The sequence below is a fragment of the Poromitra crassiceps genome (genome assembly GCF_964638095.1).
Source record: "Poromitra crassiceps genome assembly, chromosome: 4".
Taxonomy (NCBI): domain Eukaryota; kingdom Metazoa; phylum Chordata; class Actinopteri; order Beryciformes; family Melamphaidae; genus Poromitra; species Poromitra crassiceps.
In genome coordinates, this window is record NC_139626.1 from 62,260,511 (window position 1) to 62,275,795 (window position 15,285).

General features: G+C 43.3%; 1 protein-coding gene across 1 annotated transcript; it reads left to right on the forward strand.

Moving 5' to 3' along the window:
- The first annotated feature begins 3,426 nt into the window (after nt 1-3,426).
- Nucleotides 3,427-14,367, forward strand: LOC310774746 (ras-related protein Rab-1A). The gene is made up of 6 exons (XM_083634878.1): nt 3,427-3,576; nt 4,358-4,430; nt 4,647-4,742; nt 4,922-5,017; nt 7,898-8,029; nt 12,813-14,367. Exons 1-6 carry the CDS (start codon nt 3,563-3,565, stop codon nt 13,008-13,010), a joined length of 609 nt encoding a protein of 202 aa, XP_083491004.1. The 5' UTR covers nt 3,427-3,562; the 3' UTR covers nt 13,011-14,367.
- The last annotated feature ends 918 nt before the right edge of the window (nt 14,368-15,285 follow it).

Below are 15,285 nucleotides of genomic sequence, written 5' to 3' on the forward strand. Positions count from 1 at the left end.
AGAAATTCAAGGCGCCAAAAGTAACGATGGTGCTTTTCTACACCTCCACCATCGAGCCCATCCTCACCTCCTCCATCACCATCTGGTATGCTGCTGCAGCAGATCATCCGCTGTGCTGAAAAGGTGATCGGATGTAGCCTGCCATCTCATCAGGACCTACACACCGCCAGGACACTGAAGCGGTCTCGGAAAACCATGGCCGAGCCACCCCATCCATGCAGGCCACAAACTCTATGAGACACTCCCCTCTTGGCAGGAGACTGAGGTCTGGCAGAACCAGAAACCCTCTTCACAAGGACAGCTTCTTCCCAACTGCCATCCATCTCTCCAAAGAGGCCCGAAAGCCCCCACAAATAAGGACTTTGTCAACCCCCCCCCCCCCCCCCATCATATGTCACTTTAAAGAGATGTAGTTTAGGAAACTACAAGCTACCCAGAAAAAGTAGTTCAAACTACTTTGTAAAAAAAAACATTCACCAAGCCAACCAAGCCAACCAGTCTTCCAGAGAATCGTGAGTGACCATCAAATATTTCACTTTCAGCAAAAACAAAAAATAAATGCAGGGGTTGGGGGGGGATTCGCTTTTTTTCTCACAAGATTGGCAATAGTCATTTTGTAGGCACCACATAATCTCGCCCCCTTTTACGGGGAAAACACAAGCCTCTCACCGTTGACTTCAATGTAAAATAGCACTACTAAAAAACAATATTGACGGTTTTCATGGAATTGTCAGTCCTGCTTGAAGAAGACCCTTCTTCTTCTTCTTCTTCTTCTTCTGTGCATAGCAAACACTGCAACAGGAAGTGAGCTGGGGTTCAATTTAGAACGTTTTTGTTGTCAAGTTAAAAACGTCTATAGAAAAATAACAGAATCAATTTCGTTTATTAATCACCAGTGTTGGGGGTAACTAACTCATTACAAAAGTAACATATTACATGCAATATATTACTTTTAGCAGTAACTCAGTAATATAACTTATTACTTATAGGATTTCAGTAATATTATACCAGTTACGTTGTCAAGTAGGCCTAACTCAAGTTACAAATTGAGTTACATTTGATTAAATCAAAGCACATGTTTAAAAAAAGATCCAATCATTTCCTAATAAAACTGTGTGTTTTTATGCAAATAACCATAGATGACAATAACAAAGGAAAAGAATAATACTTAGAATTTTGGATTGTTTACACTGACTTCATGGCGGTTGAAATTATTTTTTCGGGATGGTTCTGGGGCAGCGATGTCATTCTGCTGCTGCTGTTGTTTTGGTAAAAGTAATGCAAAAGTAGTGTAATAAGTAACGAGTTACTTTACACAGAAAGTAATATTGTATAGTAACTTATTACTTTCAAATGAGAGTAACTAATATTACATTTTTAAAGTAACTTGCCCAACACTGTTAATCACACAAAGACACCATGACATGACAATATATTACAACTCGGCCGGCTGAATTGCGCAAGATACATCAGAAATATGACTTTGAGCCATCTAAAATCATGTAGGCTAACTCATGATCCGTCTGTGATCTAGTTCCGGTGTCTGCCTGTTGCTAATTTAGCCTTCCGACATTAAATGCTGTTGTAGTGGAGCAAAGCGTCGTTGTAGGCTACTTGGCTCGGGGCTGTAATGTAATGTGACCTGAGTCACATGATTTTAGATGGGTCAAAGTCATATTTCCGGTGTATCGTGCCCATGTCCAGATGAGTTGTAATAGCCTATATTGTCATGTCATGGTGTCTTTGTGTCATTAATACGAGGGATCAGCCGAGCAGCATTTTGGTAAACAAATCGCGTCACTGGGTGGCAATGGCAATGGAACCCAGCCTGAGTTTGACCTTCTGACTCTAGCCGGCTGACCGTGTTTACAATTTACAAACTGCGACAGTTCACACAACCTTAACAAGACATGCATAGGCTATATTATACATCAAATCCTTGAGCTAATTCTGCTCTCACTCAATATCAAAATATAAGCGATGTGATTAGGGATGTTCATCAATTATCGAAAATCGATAATTGATCGTTAAGGAATTGAATCGATCATGTGGAATTTGGATCGATTATTGTTATTATTAAAGGAACACTCCGCCCATTTTCAACCAGCTTTGTATCATTAGAACATCAGTAGTATATCAGAAAACTGTAAACGGTTTTGAAGTCTGTCATTTAATTTGACAGTATTGAGTGTTAAAGTGTGGACCAGTGACATCACTGGTCCACACTAACTCAAATTAATAACTCATTAACTCAAAGCAACTCTCAATAACTGTCAAACTATTCATCATTCATCTAGTTTGACAGTTATTGAGAGATGATTTGAGTTAATGAGTTATTAATTTGAGTTAGTGTGGACCAGTGATGTCACTGGTCCACACTTTAACACTCAATAACTGTCAAATTAAATGACAGACTTCAAAACAGTTTACAGTTTTCTGATATACTACTGATGTTCTAATGATACAAAGCTGGTTGAAAATGGGCAGAGTTCCTTTAAAAAAAAAATCCTTTTCTTGCGGACTAGGTTTGGGTGGAATTTGTTCCTCCTCGCCCCACGCCATTGCACAGCTGACTAACGTGAGGTGGAGCTTCATATAGTCTCTAGTTTTCTGGCTGGGCACGGGCCTTTGTGCCAACAAAACTGTTTTAAACATGGGGAATTCACACCGGCATGCGCCAGGGACACAAACAAACGCACCCAGCGGTCTGCGGACCTCAGTGAGGCTCAGGCCTTTTGATTTGACTCTTGTGCTGTCAGCTAAGCTGGAAGACGCCGATTGCCTTACATCATGTAACCTGACATGTAACATGTTTGTTTACCTGGCCACAGCGCTAGTGTCTGATATTCTTACTACACAGCGGCATCGCCATTATAGCTGGCCGAGAACGCACAACGTTATTACCAGACCAGAGTAAAAAAAAATATATATATTATTAATATTAATATTATTATTATTATTACGCTATCGATAATCGATTAATCGATAATTGATCGTTAATTTTCCCGATTTTCGATTATGGAAATTTTTCAAAATGAACATCCCTAGATGTAATGTATAGCCTACTTGAGATATTCACGTTTGTTTGGCACAACTCATACTAGTTAACTGCCGCGGGGTTACGCACTTTTGGGTGGCAGTGAGGTCACGCTGATTCGTCCTATAGACGAGATTAATTCTGTTATTTTTCTGTTTTTTTTTGTTGGTACTCATAGCCTACTCCTATTTTACATTGAAGTCAATGGCGAGTAGCTTGTGTTGCCCCCTAAAAGGGGGCGGGAACATGTGCCGCCAGCAGCCGCCTACAAAATGACGTAGCCTATTGCCGATCTGACGTATGGACGAAAAGTTAGACTACAACACCCATGAGCCACATGCCCTGGTATTTCCGGGTAATATCGGCAGCCATATTTGATTCGATTATGTTCTGGCTGTGACAACCAGTTTAGCTAGTTCTGACAAACGGTGTGTTTTCCTGCCTACAAGGCGAGCTATAAAGGTTAACCTGCGACGACAAACAGCGCTATTTCCAGTAATAACAGTTTACCAGGTGTCGTCAACGATGAATCCCGAATAGTAAGTGTCACTTTGGATGACGATGACAGCCTGGCTGAGCTGTCAGCTTAGCTTAGCTAGCATTGGCTAACGTTAGCAGTCACTACCCGGGGCAGCTAGCATTAGCGAGCTAGCCGGACTTGTATACAAAATGAACGTCAGCTGCTTTGTCTGCTGTGCTAGCGTTAGCTAAGTGTTTCAGTAGGGCAACGTTACGCACTGGAAATGAAAGTAGCGTTGGTTATTACTTAACGTCTGTTCACATTTGGTGTCTGATATTACACATTTTAAAGGACTCTTGTGTGTACGTCATCATCAATATTGTTCGCTGTCTTACGTAAACCGTAAGCGCTAACGTTAGCTAGCTAAGAATAGCTACGTAGCTTTACTTCGAAAATACTCAAGTCTCTGGATTTTTATGAATCGAGTTTCTCAGTTAAAATAACGTTAAGGTTATACGATGCAACCCGGATTCAGCCTTTTCGAAAACTGGCCCGTTTGAAGAGAACCGCCGTCTCTTATGATCCTGTTAGCTTTCATCTGAATGTCATTTACCTACACTAGTACCACCAATAGGAAATGACTCAATGCCTCCTGATGCGGAGTTGGGCAATGTCAGCATCAGCATTACTGCACTGTAGCCTCGACATGTAATGCCTGTCAGTGCTGCAGATGGCATCAATAATATACACTGGGCACTGTAAGGTTATGTAAGGTAGGAGGAGTGTTGTGGTGTTCGTTTCCAGACAGAGGAGACTTGTCAACAACTTTAACCTGAGCTGCCCCCCCTTCATCCTCACAGTGACTATTTATTCAAACTGCTCCTGATTGGTGATTCTGGTGTGGGGAAGTCTTGTCTCCTTCTACGGTTCGCAGTAAGTAACGTTACCTGATTCGACCTAAGACACTGTTACACAATGTTACATTTCCCCCGTCAGCACTGTGATGCTTGATCAGACAAGACGTATCATATCTACCACGTGAACCCACCCCTGCGTGTCTGTCTGTGTCTGTGTGTGTGTGGGTGTGTGTGTGTGTGCGTCTGTGTGTGTGTGTGTGTGTGTGTGTGTGTGTGTGCGTGCGCGCTGTAGGATGACACCTACACAGAGAGCTACATTAGTACCATCGGTGTGGACTTCAAGATCAGGACCATAGAGCTGGATGGGAAGACCATAAAACTTCAGATTGTGAGTACATCCGAGTGTAATAGCGCTGTAATCACTTAACGACATCCCTGCTATCCCCCTCCAGTGGAGATAAGACGGTTACACCAGCCATATATATATATACACACCTGGATCTTATTGACATTTTCAGGCTTTTGCTCTTGTTTTCCACTGACCGCTCGCTCTTTGCTTTTCCCCAGTGGGACACGGCTGGCCAGGAGCGCTTCCGCACCATCACGTCCAGTTACTACAGAGGGGCGCACGGCATTATAGTAGTTTATGACGTGACGGATCAGGTCAGTGCTTCTCTCCCTCCAGGACAAGGTATCATTCAGTTCATGGCGCTGTGTAATATTAATAATACACTCTCCAAAATGTTTTATTTTTCAATTTTCAGAACAAAACCAAAGCAAAACCAACTCGGACACAAACATACACAGAAAAACAAAATAGTTACAGTATGATGCTACTAGTCGCATAAGGTGCTTGATTGCCTGTAAGAGATGGCGTACATAAAATCCTGCGCAAAGAGTCCACGAGAAGCGAGTTATTCCTCGTTTCTAACCTGATCAAAGTAGGCCAGGAACTGGTCCCAAATAATCGAGAACTTCCCATGTGAGTTAGTCCTCTGGAACCTGAGTCTGTCCATACGCAGACCGAAACCATGTCCGCCAGCCACAGCCGAAAAGAAGGTGGAGAGTGGGACTTCCACTCTTTCAAAATGAGTCTCTTTGTGACAGTCGTCCCCTGCGTCAAAGACCCGTAGGGAGGAGCACATAATACACTTTATTTATGTAGTATTTTTAAATCGGCTGTTACAAAGTGCTTTCCAAATGAAAATGTCCAATTAACAGAGTTTCCGCAGGGTTTTAAAAAGTCTAAAATCCAATCATCTGAATTTTTAGGCCTTAAAATGGCTTACATTGGACTGCATTTACTGTATATAAAATGTCTTAAATATGATTTTGCCAGGTCTTAAATTAAAATTAATGTTACTTTTATAAATTTAAGTCTCACATAAACACTGTAAAAGCCATCAGCAAACACCCCCAATATAGTTTCACATCGGCAGCATCAAAGCCAGATTTTCATATCCCAATCCCTTTTCCTTTTCTTTTTGTTGCCAGTATGGATGTGAAATGGGTCTTAAATTGCATTCATAAAGGTCTTAAAAAGTCTTAAATTGAACTTGTTGAAACCTGCAGAAACCCTGAATCAAGATGCATAATACTGAACAAAAATAGAAATATTCTCATGTTTCATTCGCTAAAATAAAACTCGCTAAAATAAAGCTCGGCCGCTATGTGGTCTCGCCCGCAGGGTGGCCTCACCTGCCCTATTGGCATGCGCAGCGCACAATTGCCCAACTTTGCATCATTGATGACATCACAATAATGTCACAATGTCTATGACATCATCAGTGATGTCACAGAGGGTGTAACCAAAAACCACAACTGCTCGAGTGACATCACTGATGATGTCACAACCTTGCATCCCTGATGACATCACAATTGCTCTGCCTATAACGACATCAGTGATGTCACAATGCCTATGACATCATCAGTGGGACAAAAATGGAAACAGACTGCCCCCTTGGTCCCTTTTTATAGACCGAAGATTCTTACAGCTGTTAGTGAGAATTTCTCATTTGCCAAGAATTTCTTTCAATGGAATGGTTTTCTTAAATCTATCAGGCTGTGTTTATATTTTTGTTCAGTATAAAATAACGGAGTGCATAGAACAGAAAACAAGAGTACTGTAGATTCAAAACCAAGCCAAACAACAACAACAATAATACACTTTGTAACCATTGTTTTGACACGTGCTATATAAAGTGCTTTTCAAATGACATTTACATTCAAGTCGAGCTGAACCCAAAAATGTTTTTTTTTCCTTTTTAGTTCAAATACCAGGGTATTCAGTGCACCTATTTATTAATGTATGCTTTTCACACTTTTTCACATCATTTTTCAAGATTTCATTCATAACGGTGATCTACAGTTTGCTGACGTCACATAGTACTATCAAATTTCTACCCCATTTCAACCAATCATATCACGACACGACAGATGTCAATCTTTATTTCAGGAGATTTTTCTCCTCCAAATGAAGGAGAAAATGCGGTCTAGTGTCTGTAATCTGGCAGAATTTCTAGCCCATAAACTAATAACTTGGCCAATTGTATGTAACATACAAAATAAAGCAAACGGTAACGTCTAAGAATGCAAAGAAATGTAACTGGCTCGTTAAACTCGCATTCCAGGATAACGTTAACGTAAGGGGTCGCCCCTCGGAGATTCCACGCGGACAGGCTGCACTCACGCATCGGATTGTCCACAGAAGCAGCTGGCTCTGCGCATCCCACTCGGGAAGCGCACACAACACGCTGAATCCCACTCGATTTGGGGGCGGAACACGCCAGGATTGGCCAAAGCCAAATCCAGCCCCCAAAATTGTCAAATGAAATCATCGACATGCTACATTAGCCCGCCTTTCAACCTGTCATCTCAGACGAGTTTTGCTTTTCAGTCTGAAACTTGACTCCGACCCACGCGCCACTTGGGCCCCGTTGGGTTAATCTCGTCTTTAACCCATTGATACCTGATGCAGCATTTGTGTGTGTATCCCTTTAAGACCGCGAACCGCGTCACGCGGTCTGCGGTCTTAAAGGGATACACACACAAATGAGGGATATACACGCAAATGCTGCATCAGGTATCAATGGGTTAAGATAAATACACCGAGAGAGTCCATAGAACAGAAAAGCAGAGTAGATTGAAACTGAAGCCAGACATGAAAGAAAGATGCGGTGAAATAATAATAAAAGGACGCAGACAGGATTACAACCAGGATGAAAATAGGCATCAAAGAAAAGTGAAACCAGAGCAGAAATATGAAACCAATGGGTTTGCGATTGCCAAGGTTACAGGTTCCATTCACACAGAGGCCACACGTCGGACGTAATGAACACACAGTCGTCGTAAAACACTTTTGATAAAAGCTTATACCAAATGACTTCATGATCTTCATATCAATTCTTTAGTGGTGGGAAAAAAATGCTAAAGTGATGCTATGCTTAGCTGTTTCCCGAAGCAAAGTGCTCACGCTAACGTGCTAGATGTTGTCGGGTGAAACGGTCTCTTACTGTGTGTCTCGCTGCTGCCGCCCCGCCTCAGGAGTCCTTCAACAACGTGAAGCAGTGGCTACAGGAGATCGACCGCTACGCCAGCGAGAACGTCAACAAGCTGTTGGTGGGCAACAAGTGCGACCTCACCACAAAGAAGGTTGTGGATTACACGACGGCCAAGGTGAGTGGACTGAACCACAGCACAGCCAACTCCTTCACTTGCTGCCAATGTGTCGCTTGTATATCCTGTGGCAGATGAATGAAAAGGTATAGCAGCCAGGGGCGTCCCGGGGGCTTGGGGAGTACCGTTGGCTCGGGCCTAAAAAAAAAAAAAAAAGTTTGGTTCCTGTTGGTTGTCAGTTGAGGTGATGGGTCGGTAGGGATTTTTATTTTTATTTTTTTTCCCCAGTCAGCAAGGGATAGATAGGAAATATATATATATTTTTCTTTTCCTTAAAAATTACAGCAGCGATGGATACTTTTTTCATAACATAGCCTACATGTACTCTACCACTGTGCTCTACGCACGTTTTCATATGAACAAAATATTTAAGTCAATAAGCGACACAAAGCACATGTCCGTCATGCTCCCTGCCATATTCGTTTGACTGTATCCGTAGCGAAAGGCACCTTCGCGCAGTGGCAAACCCCGCCCCTTACCGCCAAATCAACAAGCTCATAAGATAATTTTGGGTCGCACGTAAATTGACCGGGTCGGTCGGAAACCGGAACCGAACAAAAAAATTTTTTTAGGCCTCACCTGGTAGAATGCATACCACAAAGTCCTACCAATAAAGGCAAAAATGCCCCCCCCAAAAATAATAATAATAATATATATATATATATATATATATATATATATATATATATATATATATATATATATAATCAGTGTTTCCCATACATTGACACATTTACGGCGCAGCGCCACAATTAGTGTTGCAGAATTCCCCCCCCCCCCTCGCTGTCTCTCTCTCTCTCTCTCTCTCCCTCACACACACACACACACAGGACAGCGGGGTGATTGAGTGATATCAGGGGCCAATCAGAGGCAGAGTAGAACAGGTTAGATGTGGTTTTCAGGAAAGGTGATCGATTAAATGCATCGGGATTCGTTGAGATGCACGTGGGGGAGGCGGCCGCGTCTACTCGGAACGTCCGCAAACTGTCCGCAACCAGGAAGTCACACATCACAGCGAGAAGCATCGGTCTGCTTCAAAGAGCATCAAAACAAGTCCGCCTCATGCTTGCTTTGACTGCCTGGACCACGAGCGATGCAACTACTCCATGCATTGTGCTGAGCATTTTAAAGTATTTTAACTTTGAACAGCCAGAAGGGAGTGAACGTTCAATGATGGGATCTAAATAGAGAGCCAAAGTCACTCCCTCTTCAGGCATATGCAGCAGCAGAGATTTCATCCGCCATTCATTTTCCCCATCTACATTTCGTAAAATGCTTGTAAAAAAATATTTGTACCTTGTCAAACCAAGCAATTCAGCTATATTTAAAATCAGAGACCATCTAACATTTCACTCTGGTCAAAAATAAAAATGATAAATTGTATTTATGATCATAAAATCTGTTCTCTTCTCCATCATGTAGCATGTATGGCTTTACACAAAATATGGAGAAACATACATATCATGATGAAAGATGACATAGCTCTTGAGAACGGCCAGCGATTTCGAGAGCGGACATTGAAATGAATTATGGTCACCTACCTTCCTTAGCATAGTAATAATAATAAGCATAATAATTGTAATCTACAAAATGTACACAATCTACAAAAACATGCAATAATATAAACGGTGTTGTGTTCACGTTCATAGCTCATATCATAATATAATGTATCATATCGTTAATTTCAAGCTCAATTCTTACCCAGAGAAAAGGTACAGCACTGAAAATGTAACAAGCAATAGTTTTTTAAACATCTTTATTTTAAAAGATGAAAAAACCCAGGTGCTTTAGTCCCAAGCTTCAATAAGCAGACTTTTTATCTCAAAAATCAAATACAATAAAAAAATCCAGTCCACAGTTTTGTCTACATTTTTCCCAAGTCCAGTCAGCTGTTCTGGCCAATCCCGGCGCTTGACTGCTGCGTAGGCGGGCACAGGGCGTGGTTATTGCGTAACCTATGTGCGAATAGAAATCACTCCACAGTGACATGGCCCGAAATTAGAGCCCGCCACCCGCGAATGGCGGGCAGATTTTAGGTTTGGCGAGTGACATCAGAGGTCTGTCCGTCACGTGGCGGGTCCCAAAATAGTCGTCATGTAATATTAAAACTGTGTATAGCCGGCTAACATGAGTGCTTCCTGAGGCTGTTTCATTCTGGCTCTGCCGTATAGGCTACCAAACGTGACTCTGGAATGAAATGCAGTCGTCAATTTAGCGGAGGTAAATTGACAGCCTAACGTCGGGCGAATCAATCAATCAATGAATCAATCGCTCGCACTTGTTGCCGACACTCGTATGATACAGTATATATGAGGAGATAATAGTTATCATGTGTGTTTTGGTGCGCAGCTGGCTAATACAAGTGCTTTGTGAGACTGTTTCACATGGCTCTCCCGTATAGGCTACCAAACATGACTCTGGAATGGAATGCAGTCGTCAATTTAGCGGAGGTAAAAAGCGTCTTTTAACCTCTGCTAAATTGACAGCCTACATCGGGCGAATCAATCAATGAATCAATCACTCGCGCTTGTTGCCGAGCTCGTATGATGAGGAGATGAATCAAAATGCTTACCACCAATAAAGCCGAAGGGGAGCCGAGAACGAGTGCATGAGAGCTAACGCAGGTGCCAGGTGTGGATTGGGAGAGAAAGGTGTGTAGCCCAAGTTGTGCGCTGTCTGCACACTGACACTGTCGCAGTTATTACTTTTAGCTGCGTTGTTGTTGTTTTTTACAACAATTTAAGCTCAAGATTGACTTGACATGTATTGATTAATCAATCATCAATCAATATATTAAAATAATTTGCTTCAAATTTTACTCTGGCCTCTTATTTAAGTGTGTATTCTTCAACGTAATACCTTATCAACTTGAACTGTACTGAAAAAAATATATATATGGATATATGTGACATAAAAATGCGTTTTTTTTTTGGCCGGTAAGAAATATGCTTGGTGGGTAGATTCTTTCCATCTACCCGCCACTGGCCAGTGGGTCAAAAAGTTAATTTCGGGCCCTGCACAGTGACCTTGGCCTTTGACCACCAAAATCTAATCAGTTCATCCTTGAGTCCAAGTCGATGTTTGAGACAAATTTGATGAAATTCCGTCAAGGCATTCCTGAGATATCGCGTTAACAAGCTTGAAAATGGCGTTCGAGAGGTCACAGTGACCTTGACCTTTGACCACCAAAATCTAATCAGATCATCCTTGAGTCTAAGTCGATGTTTGAGGCAAATTTGATGAAATTCCGCCAAGGCGTTCCCCAGATATCGCGTTAACGAACATCGGACGGACGGACGGACGGACGGACGGACAACCTGGATCCATAATGCCTCCGGCCTGGCTATCGCCGGCGGAGGCATAAAAATGTGGTATTGTTATAGGAGCCCAGTCTGATACTGTAGGCTACTGAGGTGCTTAAACCGCGGATGACCTGGCTGACGCGCTCGCCACAGCTGATGTAATACATACGATAACATTTGCCTTGAGTGCTGCATAAGAACGACGAAGAAGGCTTGTCCTTGATGTTCGGAACCCATTCATTTATTCCATTATCACCGATGTGAATACAGCAAAGTTCTTTTCCACAGAAAGTTAAAGGCAGAGACAGCGCACCAAACAAATGTTCCCGCTGCTGGTAGCGACACGGTCAAAAACCATTTGCCCTTCCGGGTCGAAACACCTAGTGAACAGAGGTGAAGGCAGCACCTATATAGAATACCTATATTCTATATGCCCAGGTAACATGGCACAGCGGATGGACAAATAAAAATATGACAGCACAGAAACACATTTGGCACTTACAGGTATTGATACTCATCGATACTATCAATACTGTTGATAACCTCAGTTCATATGGTATGCACTTAGTCCTGCAATCCATTGGAAGTCGGAAGTCTGATAGTTCTGACTTGGGCTTTACAGACTTCTGATCCCAGACCAGTTGGGGAAAACCAGACCAGTGCGTCTGCTGGGGAAAACGTGGATGCAACTGCCTTTGCACGCATATCTCTCAGTGCAGCTATAGAGAGCCGCAAGAACGAGTCCGGAAATCATCGATGCTAACACTCCTGGTTCTTCACTGTTTTCGCCTATGGGATTTTTGAATGGGTTTTTGGCGCGATGCTTCTAATAAGGTCTCAGGGCAACGCAAGCTTAATCAAACGCGAACCAGTGTTTAGTAATATCATCTTCACACACGAGGACCACTTTTATGAGTTTTGAAGCTTTTACGTGCTGTTAAAAGGGCGGCTAGCTAGCAAACGGCTAAATGAGACTACACTGTTGAGTCGACGGGGATATTATACGTCAATAACGTCACCACTTCAAAGGACGAACACAGAAATTCTCTTTCCCTCACCTGGTTCAGCCCGTTCAGCCCGGGGTAATCAGTACACACATCAACAACAGTCCAGCTTGAGTGCTGACGTGACGTGGAAGCCTATGCGACACTGTGTGTAGTTCTGGACTAGCTTAGCTCGAGCATTTTACTTCTAGGGCTCGCATTTCCGCTACAAAGCTCATGAAAGTGGTCCTCATGTGTGAAGATTATCCGACTGAACTCTGGTTCGCGTTTGATTATGCTTGCGTTGCCCAGAGACCTTATTTGAAGCATCGCGGCAAAAACCCATTCAAAAATCCCATAGACGGAAACAGTGAAGAACCAGGAAGTCCGGGACTTGACTTGACGCCCGATGGCCTTACTGGAGCAGGGCCGGCACTCTCATTTCTTCCTCCCTTTTTTCACAACAGCTGTTTGACTCCCCCCCCCCCCCCCCTGCAGGAATTTGCCGACAACTTAGGCATCCCCTTCCTGGAGACCAGCGCCAAGAGCGCCACCAACGTGGAGCAAGCCTTCATGACCATGGCTGCCGAGATCAAGAAGAGGATGGGCCCCGGGGCCACCACCGGCAACGCGGACAAGTCCAACGTGAAGATCCAGAGCAAGCCGGTCAACACCTCGTCCGGAGGATGCTGCTGAGGCCCGTAACGCCCACAAGACCAGACCCACAACCAGGCTCTACGTTACCATGACTCCACAGGGATAGACAACACAGAGAGAGAGAGAGGGAGAGAGAGAGAGAGAGAGAGAGAGGAAGACTTTGAGTGGACCCCCCCCCCCCATTTTTTTTCAAACAAAGTCAGCAATAGGGACGGTAAGCTGTTTCTGTTTTGCATACTTAACCAAAACACACATACTGGAAAACAAGGCTCAAAATGTATACAATTTTTAACAGCGTGTGATGTTAACCCACGAAAGAAAACACAAGTATACTGCTTTTCTTCTGTTGTTTTTTTTGTTGTTGTTGTTGTTGTTGTTTTTTCCCCCCAGTTCTTTCCTTCAGGTTTGGTAGACGAGTCACTTTTCTTAAAAAAACAAACAAAAAGCAAAACACAAAGTTGTCTTTGATTGGCTGTGGATAACGGCATGACTTCCAATCTCCTCACACCAATTAGTGAGCACCTCAAATGAAGCACATGCTTAGAGCAGCATCATGCATGCTAGCAGAGCTAACGACGCGCGCGTGCTCTCTCATGCTAGCAGAGCTAACGACGCGCGCTCGCTCGCTCTCTCATGCTAGCAGAGCTAACGACGCGCGCTCGCTCGCTCTCTCATGCTAGCAGAGCTAACGATGCGCACGCGCTCTCTCATGCTAGCAGAGCTAACGACGCGCGTGCGCGCGCTCTCTCATGCTAGCAGAGCTAACGACGCGCGCGCTCTCTCAGTGCATCTGGAATGCAGAGGTGACCCCCCCGCCCCCCCACCCAACAAAACTGTAGAGGAAAAGGCCCGCGCCCCCCCACTCCATATGTCGCCCCCAAACCATGTGCCAGTGCCTTTGTGGCAGGAGTTCTCCATGATATTATGCCTTCTCTGCACTGTGTTGTAGGCACTATGCCCACAGTAGTGACTTGCTCTTATTTCTTAGAGATTTGACTTTGTATGATAGCGGTAGTTAACATTCCTGTATACTGTATATATATTTGGCTATGTGTGTGTGTGCTCTGCTGGTATTAATGATAGGACATAAGCATGTGCTACATTGGGAGACGTGACGTCGGCGATGTGTATTTCCTCTGCTAATGTTTCTCCACCAACAGCACAACAAAAAAGAAAAGAAAAATCACCATCCAAGCTACGAGAATAATCTATAAACTGTATATATTTATACATAAATGTAAGAAGTGATTTGCAAAATTGTGTAGAGAAGCAAGTGAAAGGAATGACCTGATAGATAGCTGGAATTCGTAAAATCTCGGGCACGTGATTTGTGGCTGCGGACATGACATTTTTGTGGCACACTTGTCTACTATTAAAACAATGAAGGAGATCTTTGATAACCGCTGGGTTGTTGTGTTTTTTTTATTTTATTTGTTGATGTATATTAGGCCTGTTGCTTCGGCTCACGTCGCTGCAGTGCAGTCTCTGTCTCTGTCCTCTGCTCCAGCAGGTCAGTCTGTCTCTGTCCCCTGCTCCAGCAGGTCAGCCAGCCAGGTTCTCTGGCCCACTTCCACACGCTGTGACCAATGCTCTTTGGCCTAGTTTCTCCAGTCTCCAGTGAAGGAGCTGTTTCACGTCACGCCTCGTACCTCAACACAGTGTCACTGTTCCAGGCTTTTAGATCACCTTTTCCTCCTAATGTCACTGTGGTCAGCAGTAACCTTAAGTTAAGATTCACCACCTTAAGCACATTTTAACATTATGCTCGGTTTAGTCCAAGTAAACAAGCAGACTTGCTGACTGTGCAGTTACAGCTTTATGCCAGTGGAGGGCAGTGCTGGCCTGGCGTTTTCTATTCAACAACATAAACTTCCTGTTGCAGTGTTTGATGGTACAATCAGTGACAGGATTTATTTTATTTTATATATATATGTATATATATGTATTATGTATATATACACATATATACATCAGTGTGTGTATATATGCCTTTATCTTTATAATTAGGTTTTAGTGTTGATTTGATTATAATTAGATTTTAGTCTTGTCTTTATGTTAACTACAAAGCTCTTCTGTTGATTCCAAACAAACTGAATGTAAAATGTGATGTCTGGCAAAACAGACATTTATTTACAAGAAACTGTCGTGGATTCTGAGTTAGGCCTGTCACCCTGAGGTGCTGCTGCTGGCACCCGTCCCGTCAGAGTGTCTGCCGTCCGGACCTGCCAACAGACTCACAAACACAACCCCCCACCCCCCACCACTTCACCAACAACCCGCTCTGATTATGTTCAGCAAGCGAAGGAACAGTGTG